This window comes from Salvia miltiorrhiza, chromosome 1 (genome assembly GCF_028751815.1).
Source record: "Salvia miltiorrhiza cultivar Shanhuang (shh) chromosome 1, IMPLAD_Smil_shh, whole genome shotgun sequence".
Lineage (NCBI taxonomy): Eukaryota > Viridiplantae > Streptophyta > Magnoliopsida > Lamiales > Lamiaceae > Salvia > Salvia miltiorrhiza.
Genome location: NC_080387.1, coordinates 45750458 through 45761756, shown reverse-complemented (window position 1 = coordinate 45761756; position 11299 = coordinate 45750458). Strand labels below are relative to the sequence as shown.

Here is an 11299-nt window from a genome sequence, read left to right as displayed (position 1 = left end):
GGTGAGATTGATTCTAAAATTCACGAATTAAAGAAGGAGTTACAACAGAAAGATGAGCTTGACGAGCAGAGTTGTTTAGGCGAAGTGGATGTTATAAGGAGAAATGAGCTCCAAGCTCTCATTTCCCTTCAGATGAAGCATAAGCAGATGACCTTACAACAGAAGGCTAAACTGAAATGGCTTAAGGAGGGAGATGTGAATTCTGGCTTCTTCCATAAGGCGATTAAAGGGAGGCGGTTGAAGAATGACATAGGCGGACTGATCTTTGATAACTCATGGATCTCCAAACCGGAAGAGGTAAAAGCTAGGGTGAGAAATCATTTTGAAACCTTTTTCAAGCGGAAAGATAGACAGATGCCTGTTATTCCCATTGACTTTGTGAGAAGGAAAATCTCTGATGAGGAGAGAAATTGGCTGATTAGAGGTTTCGAACCCGAAGAAGTTAAAGAAGCGGTCTGGAGCTGCTCTGGCGATAAGAGTCCAGGACCTGATGGCTTTAACTTTTCATTCTGGAGATCGGCTTGGCATGTGGTTAAGGAGGATATCCTCCAGGTCTTGAAGGACTTCCACGCGAACGGTAAAATTCCTAAAGGAGGTAATGCTTCTTTCATCGTTTTAATACCGAAGAAAGAAGGGGCTGATTCGTTGAACGAATTTCGTCCAATCTCGCTCATTACCAGCTTGTATAAAATCATTGCAAAGATCTTGGCGGGGAGACTGACGAAGGTGATGGGGTCGATCATCTCTTATAATCAAAGCGCTTTCGTTAAAGGGCGGTTCATTCTCGATGGTGCGGTCATTTTGAATGAAGTTGTTGTTGAGTCAAAAAAGAAGCGACGAAGCCGGATATTCTTTAAGATTGACTTTGCCAAAGCTTTCGACTCAGTTCAATGGGATTTTTTGGATACTTTGCTGGATAGAATGAACTTCGATGGGATTTGGAGGAAATGGATTCAAGGGTGTTACAGTCAGCCACAGCAAGTGTCCTTGTTAACGGGTCATCAACGGGAGATTTCAAAATGGAGAGAGGCTTGAGACAGGGTGATCCGATGTCTCCCTTCTTATTCCTCATTGTTGCGGAAGGGTTGAATGCGCTTGTTGAGAGAGCAGTGGAACGACAGTTATTGTTTCCTGTTAAGATTGGTAAGGATGAAGTGCCGATTACACATCTCCAGTACGCGGATGACACCATCTTTATTTTAGAGGCTGATGAGCGTAATGTGGAATCACTGAAAAGTCTGTTGCTTCTCTTTCATTTTGTCTCGGGTCTTGCTGTCAACTTCGCGAAGAGCAGCCTGATGACGGTGGGAGTGAATGTGTCAGTCGAGAGGACATGGGCTTCGTTTCTCCATTGCAAGATTGGTTACTTCCCGTGTCTTTACTTGGGAACCAAAATTGGAGGCCGAAGCAATGGTGTTAGCGAATGGAAGTTCTTGGTGGATAAAGTCTCAAACAAAATTGCAAGCTGGAGAAAAAGACCTCTCTCGTTGGCAGGGAGGATCACTCTTGTCAAAGCGGTGCTTCAATCTATTCCGGTATATCAACTGGCCTACGCTTTCATTCCCAAGACTGTGCTCAAGAACCTCAATTCCTTGTTCTCCAGATTTCTGTGGGGTGGAGACTCTCAGTCGAGAAGAATCATCTGGTTTAAATGGAGCTCCTTGTGTTCCAATAAGAAAACAGGAGGTCTTGGGTTTCGGGATGTGGAATTGTTTAATCATGTTCTGTTAATTAAATGGCTTTGGAGATTTTTGGTGGATGGGGGAGCTTTGTGGGCGAGAGTGATCAAATCGATTTATGGGGAACTTGTCTGGGGCGAAGATGGGGATTGCTCGATGGTGGGAAGAAGTGGGCAGTTGGGGTGGTGGGCGAAAATTGTGGAGAAAGGGGGAGGAAGAGACGATAGATGGTTCATTGATCACCTTCAACACAGTCTCGGGGATGGGATGAATACAATGTTCTGGGAGGACGTGTGGGCTGGTTACGAACCTCTCAAGTTCTCTTTCCCGAGATTGTATAACTTGTGCTCGAATAAGAAAGCCCTTGTCGGAGAGAGTGGGTTTTGGGAAGGAGAAGAGTGGGTGTGGTCGGTGAATTGGAGGAGGGATTTGAGGGAAAGAGAGAATGGACAGGTGGAGGAACTTTTGAGACTTGTTGCTGCTTTTGTCCCTTCTACAGGTTTAACTGATGGATGGAGTTGGAGGGCAACTACGGACGGTAAATTCTCAACAAAGTCGGCTTATGATTTGGTGGCGGCTTCCAGAGAGGCGCAACAAACTCAACCGGCTGAGATGGCAATGGTTTGGGAGGCTCCAACATCGCACAAAGCCAAGGTGACAGCGTGGAGATGTCTTAGAAATCGTTTGGCTACCTGTGACAACTTAAGAAGACGACAAATTCAAATTAGCTGGGAAGAGAGAGGATGCAACGCCTGTGTCGCTGGAGAGGAGACGACGGAACATCTGTTTCTTCATTGCCCGAAAGCTGCGGCGGTGTGGGACCAAATCTTCCAATGGTTACACATCAAAACGGCAAATCCTAGAGGTACTCTCCATCATTACACTTCCTTCATCTCTGCTGCCAAAAAGAAGAAAGGAAGAAGATTGCTAAATGCGTTATGGGTGGGAACGGTTTGGACACTATGGGAAAAAAGAAACGAGAGTCGTTTTCAAGGAAAGATTTGGGATATTGAGAGACTTGTTTTACAGATCAAGGGTAGACTTTGGAGTTGGAATGAGGTCTATAAAGTTTTGGAGTTGAGAATCCCTTTCACCATGTGGTGCTCAAAGGGTTTCAATCTTTCCTTCTTGTTTTGATTGGCATCCCTGGTGTCTTGCTTTTTATCTTAATAAAATTTTAATTTTACCGATCAAAAAAAAAGAGCTACATTAATTAATAACCAAGTATGTTTCCTAAACTTCAGCCGTACGCACTAAACTTTAGCTAAAGAATACTCTTTGGGCATGTTTGTTTGCCAGGAAAGTAATGTGAATTGGGATTGTTATTCCCGGGAAAATGATTCCGTGGAAAATGAATCCTAATAGATTCATTTTCCAATGTTTGGAAATACCAAAAATATTTATTAGTATTTTGGATTTTTATCATCAAATAAATATAATTAATCAATATATATAAGAATTAAATTGTAATTTAATCTTTATAATAAATTTCTCTCTAATTTTTTTAGTAACAACAAAGTACATCATTAAGGTTAATTATATGATTTATAATTCTAAAATTAAATTCAAATTTTCTTACATAATAATAATAATAATAATAATAATAATATTAATGTATTAGAATTTAATTCTTAGAACTATGATCATACATTATTATTATTATTATTATTATTATTATTATTATTATTATTATTATTATTATTATTATTATTATTATTATTATTATTATTATTATTATTATTATTATTAATTTGATTCATAGTTCTGAGAATTAAATTATTATTTGCTTAAAATAAATTATGAACTAATTAATCAATTAAATGATGATGATGATAATAATAATAATAATAATAATAATAATAATAATAATAATAATAATAATAATAATAATAATATAAAGTTGATACATAGATACGAGAATTACATTATAATTTGCTTAAAATAAATTATGAACTAATTAAATAATTAAATAATAATAATAATAATAATAATAATAATAATAATAATAATAATAATAATAATAATAATAATAATAATAATAATAATAATAATAATAATAATAATAATAATAATAATAGAAACATTAAATTCCAACTAAATAAAAATTATAATTTACATTTTATTATAAAATAATACAAATAAATAAGAATCTTGAGAATGAGGAAAAAGAATACCTAAGAAAAGCTAGGGAATAAGAATCCTGGAAAGTTGCACTACTTTCCTTGTTTTCAGGATTCTTATTACTTTCCTTGACTCATAAAAATTTAACCAAACACAGGAATTTAATATTTTGGAATCAGATTACTTTCCCAGGCCAGAATCCGTGCCAAACAAACATGCCCTTTGTGCTACCTTTTATTTTAGTTTGTTCCCTCCCTTTTGACTTTAGTAAGTAAAATATGTATATCACTCTATCCCTCCTTCAAAATATTTATTCGTTTTGCCATTTTAAAAAGATTATTTATTTTACCATTTTAATTCGTCCCCAAAAATTTATTGCACACACGCTTTTAATTTTAACCTTTAAGATTATTATCCTTTATTCACAAAATTTACTAATTATTGGATCCACCTTTTACTTGAACACTATAATAAAAATTAAACTTTTATTTCCCGTATATTCAAGTATTTTATTAAAATTTGTATGATTTTCACACAACAAGCTAGATTGAGAAAATAATACTTTCTCCATCCACTAATTCATGATCTAGGGGAGGAAACACGTGTTTTAAGAAAAAAAATGTATTGTTTATTAGTTGAGTGAAGAAAGAGACTAATAAAGTGTATTGTTTATTAATTGAGTGAAGAAAAAATGTATTATTTATAGGGATTCACCAATTAAAAAATATATAAATAATTACTAAAAATGGATAGGACATGAATTGATGCACGAATGGAGTATTTAGAAGGAAAAATTGAGCAAAGCATTCTTGAATAGAAAATTAACCTTGATGTTAAGATTGTGACACTCATTCCACTACATTAACAAGTGAAGAATAGAAATTTTGTTGATATATGATCTCAAGACTCCACACTTTATGCATACTCAAACATGCATGCCACTTCTAAGGAAGCATTTGTGAGCAGCTTCAATTCTCAGTCGCCGCCATAGACGTTTTAAGGGACTGAAAGCGGATGGCTTTGTCCCCGAATTTCGTCTTGGTGTAGAGCTTGAGATAATCCTTGAACTGAATATCCCTCGGAAGCAGGAGCTCGGCAGCCGGAGAAATGACGGCGTCTCCACCGGGGTTGTAGAATGTGGCGACGGAGATGCGGTTGCCCTCCTTCATGGCCATCACTCTGTGCACCGCGCTCTTGTACACCCCGTTGCTCACTATCTCCACCTGGTCCCCGATGTTGACGAATATCCGGTTGTTCTTGGAAGGCGGGATTTTCACCCATTCCCCGCCTTTCAAGAACTCCAGCCCCGGGACCTGGTCGTCCTGGAGCAGAAGTATGATCCCGCCCGCGTCCGTGTGCTCTCTGAGGCCTCTCATGAGCTCCGGGTGCGGGCACTCGGGATACATCGCCACCTTGGTCCCCACAGAGGGGCCCCGGCTCCCGGCGAACGCCTCCATCATGTGGGCCCTGCTGATCCCGAGATTCTCACACATCAGCTCTGACAACTTCTCGGCCAGCGCGATCACCTGGTCGATGTACTTGTCCATCGACTGCCTGCGTAGTAATATTCTGGCTCAGGTCTCATATTAGGTACGTCGTCTGTGTGTTAATGTCTAATGTCAAAGGTCTTGAGTTCTAAGTCGCGGTCTTTAAAATTTCTTTATTTAATATTATTAATTTATCAAAAAATAAAAAATAGGTACGACGGTCTCTCTTACCTGAGGTGTTGGGAGAGGGCGGCGATGTCGTTGATGGTGTTGTCAGGGCGGTGGCAGATGAAGAAGGTGCTCTCCCAGTCCATGTCCGGAACGTACTCGTTGGCGGAGAGGCTCTTGGCGGCGTCTGAGTCGAGGAAGCCGGGCTTCATGTAGTGGTCGTAGTGAGCCTTGGTCAGCGCCTTCACCTTCTCCATCAGCTCCGTATCGACGTCGTGATTCTCGATCTGCACAGCGCCGGCGATCAGAATATATAGTTAAGATGGTGTGTGTGTGTGTGTAGGCAGTTTGATTACCATAAAAAATCCCCATTTCTGACAAGCCTCGTGCAGGAGCGCCATGGTTTGGCCTCTCTTCTCGCTCTTGAGCTTGCTGAAATCGATCACGGGTATCTCCATCTCCATCTCAGAAATGTTCACTTCGTTTTTGCTACTATATATGTATCTTTTTTGTGTGGGGGTGATGCTAACTTTGGTTGCATATATATAGAGAAAGAGTTGAATTGGTATTTACCTAATAAAATAATGAAAAACAGTTAAATACGGTTAGAGTTGGAAGGCATTGAGAAAATGAACAAGTACTCAGACCATGGATGGTTGCTTTCATAGACATCTTTACATCGCATGTGATCTCTGCAGTTTTTTAACTCGCAACGGCCTTTCACTCTTATTGGTTGCCCTTTTCTTCAATTCTAAGTTGTTTTCCAAAACTAGGTGCACTTTTACCATCTTTCATGACTAATGCTGATGGAGTTTAATTTGAACAATCATAAAATACAAATATTTGGTTCAATAATATGTTTTCTGATGAATTTTGATTCGTAAGATGGTGGGAGATTAGTTCTGTAGTACTATGGGACATGTCTTTGATTCTTTTAACTCTCGGATCTTTTCTAAACTCAAGTCGAGTATATTTGTGAAGAAATTTAAAATGTTTTTCTTGGAAAGAAGTCTACATTTCAGTCTCATAATAAAGTTTACATCAAAATGTTAAAACCAGAGTTGGGAAAAAAAGGAACAAGTAGCTCTTACAATGGGCGGTTTGGCCGTCTGTGGGCGTGATTATTAAAATTGGGTTGAACAAGATTCATAGTCGAGTCTAGAAACAGCCCTCTACTCTAATATATATATAGGGAGAGGTTCAAGAAAAAAATACTTTTTTTTTTTTAAATTTGTTACAATCAAAGAAAGGAAAAAACTCATTCATGTTAGTCAAAAGTGGCAGCTTTCTTTTATGGCTGCCACCAACCACCTCTCACCAACCACATCTCACCTACCACCTCCAATTCCTTCACTATAAATAATCCCCTCCGCAGCACTTGCTAAACACAACACCAAAACAGCAATCTAACTTTCAGCTAGAGAGAGATAGAGAAAGAGAGAGAGAGAGAAAATTCTTGTGAGAGAAAACTTCAGTGTGGAAGTTATACACGAGTGATAAAAGTGAGTTGAGAGATAGCCTCTGCGTAGGCATATACAAAATACAGTGTGGTATTTTTGTTGTACTACTCCTTTTGAGATTCTCTAATATATTGGTGTGGGTCCGTGGACGTAGGCAGTTTGGCCGAACCACGTTAAAAATATCGGTGTCATTTTTTCTTCTCGTTTCATATCGGTCGATATCCACAATATTGAGTCACACTTGATCCCGGGCGGAATTAGTTGCGTCTAATTTCTCAACAACTGGTATCAGAGCCACGTTGGTGGCGAAAATATTTTTTTTCTTGCGCTGGTACTATTCACGTGAATAGTGAATTCGTGAATAGTAAATTTTGCGAACAGTGTTTCGTGCGCAACGGTAATTATTCTTTTAAAATTCTTAGTATGCTCTGTGGTTGCAGTGTAAACTGAACCTCCACATCAGAAATGAATTTTTTGAGAAAATTATCGTGTTTTTGATCGAGTGGGAGCAATGTCGACAGACGATAAAATTTTCAAAATGGAGAAATTCAATGGTGTGAATTTTGGATTTTGGAAAATGCAAATGGAGGATTACTTGTACCAGAAGGACCTGTATAAGCCCTTGAAGGAAAAGCCAGTGGATATGAAGGACGACGAGTGAGAGGTGCTTGATCGAAAGGCACTCGGCGCAATCAGACTGACCTTGTCAAAGTCAGTCGCCTTCAACATAAAGCATGAGAAGACAACAACGTCTCTCATGAAAGCTTTATCCAGCATGTACGAGCAGCCGTCTGCAGCAAATAAAGTTCATTTGATCAAGAAATTGTTCAATATGAAAATGACGGAAAGCGGAAGATTTGGAGAACATTTGAACGAGTTCAACGAAGTGACGGACCAACTTACCACGGTGGACATCAATTTTGATGATGAGGTCCGAGCTTTGTTAATACTTGGGCAGTTACCTGAGAGCTGGAATGGCACAGTTACGGCCATTAGCAGCTCTGCCGGTAAGTCCAAAATGAAGTTCGATGATGTCGTGAGCATGATCTTAACCGAGGAGATCAGGAGACAGTCAGATGTAACCTCCACTTCAGGTGCCGCCTTAAATGCAGAAAGCAGAGGCAGAAACTCAAACAGAAGTCAAGGGCGTGGACGGAGCAAGTCAAGGAATGGCAGGCAGAGCTCCAGGATCCACAAGAATTCCAACAAATCAAAGTCTATTGAATGTTGGAACTGTGGTCAGGTCGGACACTACAGAACGCAGTGTAAATTACCTTCAAAGGAAAACGAGAAAAAGACCGAAGCCAATGTTATGGCTGAAGAAGAAGGCGATGCCTTGATATGTTCCATGGAGAAAATGGCCGAGTATTGGGTCATAGACTCTGGAGCATCTTTCCATGCCACCTCGAATCGAAATTCCTTCATAAATTACATGTCGGGAAATTTCGGAGAAGTATATCTCGGAGATGATCATCCATGCAGCGTGGTGGGCATAGGAGAAGTACAGATCAAACTCAATGGATCTGTATGGAAATTGAAGGACGTGAGACACATTCCAGAGTTGAGGAAGAACTTGATCTCCGTCAAGCAATTGTCAAGAGAAGGATGTGATACACACTTCTCTGGTGATTATTGGAAAATCACTAAGGGCGCAATGATTCTTGCACGTGGCAAGGATACTGGAAGCCTATACACAACGATGAATGCGTGTGTGACAATTGCAGTTGCTGATAGCAAGAAGAATGCAAATCTGTGGCACCAAAGACTTGGGCACATGAGCCAGAAATGGCTCAAGTATATGCATTCGAAAGGGAAACTACCAGAGCTTCAGTCTGTTGATATAGACTTTTGCGAAAGTTGTATCTTCGGGAAGCAGAAGAGGGTGAGTTTCAATACCAGTGGTAGAACTCCGAAGCAAGTAAAGCTTGAGTTAGTCCACACAGATGTTTGGGGCCCAGCAGCAGTTTCATCCATTGGCGGAAAGTCTTACTTTGTGACTTTCATCGATGACCACTCGAGAAAGGTGTGGGTTTACTTCTTGAGACACAAGTCAGAGGTGTTTGAGGCGTTCAAGAAGTGGAAGGCCATGGTGGAGAATGAAACTGGCTTACGGATAAAGAAGTTGAGATCCGATAATGGTGGAGAATACGAAGATATGGCGTTCAAGAAATTTTGTTACCAGGACGGCATCAAGTTAGAAAGGACGTTGCCAGGGACACCACAACAAAATGGAGTTGCAGAACGCATGAACCGGGCGTTGACAGAAAGAGCTAGGAGCATGAGGATACATGCAGGACTGCCAACACAATTTTGGGCAGAAGCTGTCAACACAGCGGCATATCTCGTTAACCATGGGCCATCTGTACCATTGGAGTACAGAATACCTGAGGAAGTTTGGAGCGGCAAAGAAATTAAACTTTCTCACTTGAAAGTATTTGGTTGTGTCGCGTATGTACACATTAGTGATAATGCCAGGAGTAAGCTCGACTCCAAATCACTAAAATGTACTTTCATTGGATATGGTGGAGATGAGTTCGGGTACCGTTTTTGGGATGACAAAAACAGGAATGTCATATTCAATGAAAATGTGATGTACAAGGACAGGAATGCAGTGCAGTCCACCGACACAACAAGTGACGATCCAACATACGTTGATCCAGATGATACTGAAGAGTGCAGTACATCGAAGCAAACAGATGAAAGTTTGCAGATAGAAGAGCCCAACTCTGAGGCTGATCTACCACAGTCTCCAGTTCCAGCTCCAACTCCTATACCCAGGAGGTCATCTCGACCTCATGTTCCAAACAGGAAGTACATGAATCAGATGTTTCTGACCGATTCTGGTGAACCTGAATTCTATGAAGAAGCATGTCAAGTCGGAGATTCTGTCAAGTGGGAGCTTGCAATGAAAGAAGAGATAAAATCTCTTATCTCTAATATGACGTGGGAACTAGTTGAGTTGCCCAAAGGAAAGAAAGCTCTACACAACAAATGGGTGTACAGAATCAAAGAAGAGCATGATGGTTCAAAGCGATATAAGGCAAGATTGGTAGTCAAAGGTTTCCAACAGGAAGAAGGAATTGACTACACAGATATCTTTGCTCCGGTTGTAAAGTTGACAACAATCCGGTCGGTCCTGAGTATTGTCGCAACGGAGGACTTGCATCTAGAGCAGTTAGATGTGAAAACTGCTTTCCTCAATGGTGACTTAGAGGAGGAAATATACATGCAACAACCAGATGGATTCTCTGTCAAAGGAAAGGAGAAGTTGGTGTGCAAGTTGAAAAAGAGCCTGTATGGCTTGAAGCAAGCTCCGAAGCAATGGTACAAGAAGTTTGATGGATTCATGCAGAAAAATGGCTACATGAAGTGCAATGCTGACCATTGTTGTTACTTCAAGAGGTTCGAGTCCAGCTATATCATCTTGCTACTTTATGTTGATGACATGTTAGTAGCCGGCTCAGACTTGAACGAAATCAAGAAGTTGAAAAGGCAGCTTTCAGCGGAGTTCGAGATGAAGGACTTAGGAGAAGCAAAGCAAATTCTCGGGATGAGAATTTACAGAGACAAGCAAAAAGGTGTTTTGCAGTTGTCTCAGGCCAACTACGTCAATCGAATCTTGCAAAGATTCAACATGAGCAGTGCTAAACCGGTTAGCTCAGCATTAGCTAACCATTTCCGCCTATCCAAAGAGCACTCTCCAAAGACTAAGGAGGAAAGAGACTTCATGGCTAAAATTCCTTACGCCTCAGCCATTGGAAGTCTGATGTATGCCATGGTCTGTACTAGACCAGATATCGCTCATGCAGTGGGAGTTGTGAGCAGATTTATGGCAAATCCAGGAAAGCAGCATTGGGAAGCAGTAAAGTGGATATTGAGATATCTACGTGGATCTACTGATAGATGCTTGTGTTTTCGACGAGGTGATGTAGCACTACAAGGTTTTGTAGATGCAGATTTTGCCGGTGAGGTAGATCGCAGGAGAAGCACTACCGGTTATGTCTTTACTGTTGGCACGACTGCTGTTAGTTGGATCTCGCAGATACAAAAGATTGTTGCTTTATCCACTACAGAAGCAGAATACGTGGCAATCACCGAGGCTAGCAAAGAAATGATCTGGTTACAAGGGTTGTTGGCAGAATTGGGTTTTGATCAGACGAAGAATGTCTTGTACAGTGATAGTCAGAGTGCGATACATCTGGCAAAGAATTCAGCATTTCATTCTAGAACGAAACATATTGGACTTCGTTATCATTTCATCAGATCTCTGTTGGAGGATGAGGTGTTAATACTTGAAAAGATCCAAGGAGCTCAAAATCCAGCCGACATGCTTACAAAGGCAGTAACCATTGATAAATTGAAGTTGTGCTCAGCTTCAATTGGT

The 11299-nt window shown here is 40.3% G+C and overlaps 1 protein-coding gene across 3 annotated transcripts; it reads right to left on the bottom strand.

Annotated features, from left to right (window-relative positions):
* Positions 1–4594: 4594 nt before the first annotated feature.
* Positions 4595–6452, bottom strand: LOC130986357 (1-aminocyclopropane-1-carboxylate oxidase 1-like). Of its 3 annotated transcripts, XM_057909769.1 has the most exons (4): positions 6103–6452; positions 5812–6028; positions 5519–5742; positions 4595–5354 (listed from the first exon to the last, which is right to left on the bottom strand). In XM_057909769.1, the coding sequence occupies exons 2-4, from the start codon at positions 5917–5919 to the stop codon at positions 4769–4771; spliced, it is 918 nt and encodes a 305-aa protein (XP_057765752.1). In that variant the 5' UTR covers positions 5920–6028; positions 6103–6452; the 3' UTR covers positions 4595–4768. The 3 variants fall into 3 exon arrangements, with proteins under 3 accessions (XP_057765752.1, XP_057765744.1, XP_057765736.1); XM_057909761.1 differs by having other exon boundaries at positions 5812–6452; XM_057909753.1 differs by lacking the exon at positions 6103–6452 and having other exon boundaries at positions 4595–5369; positions 5812–6047.
* Positions 6453–11299: the final 4847 nt, after the last annotated feature.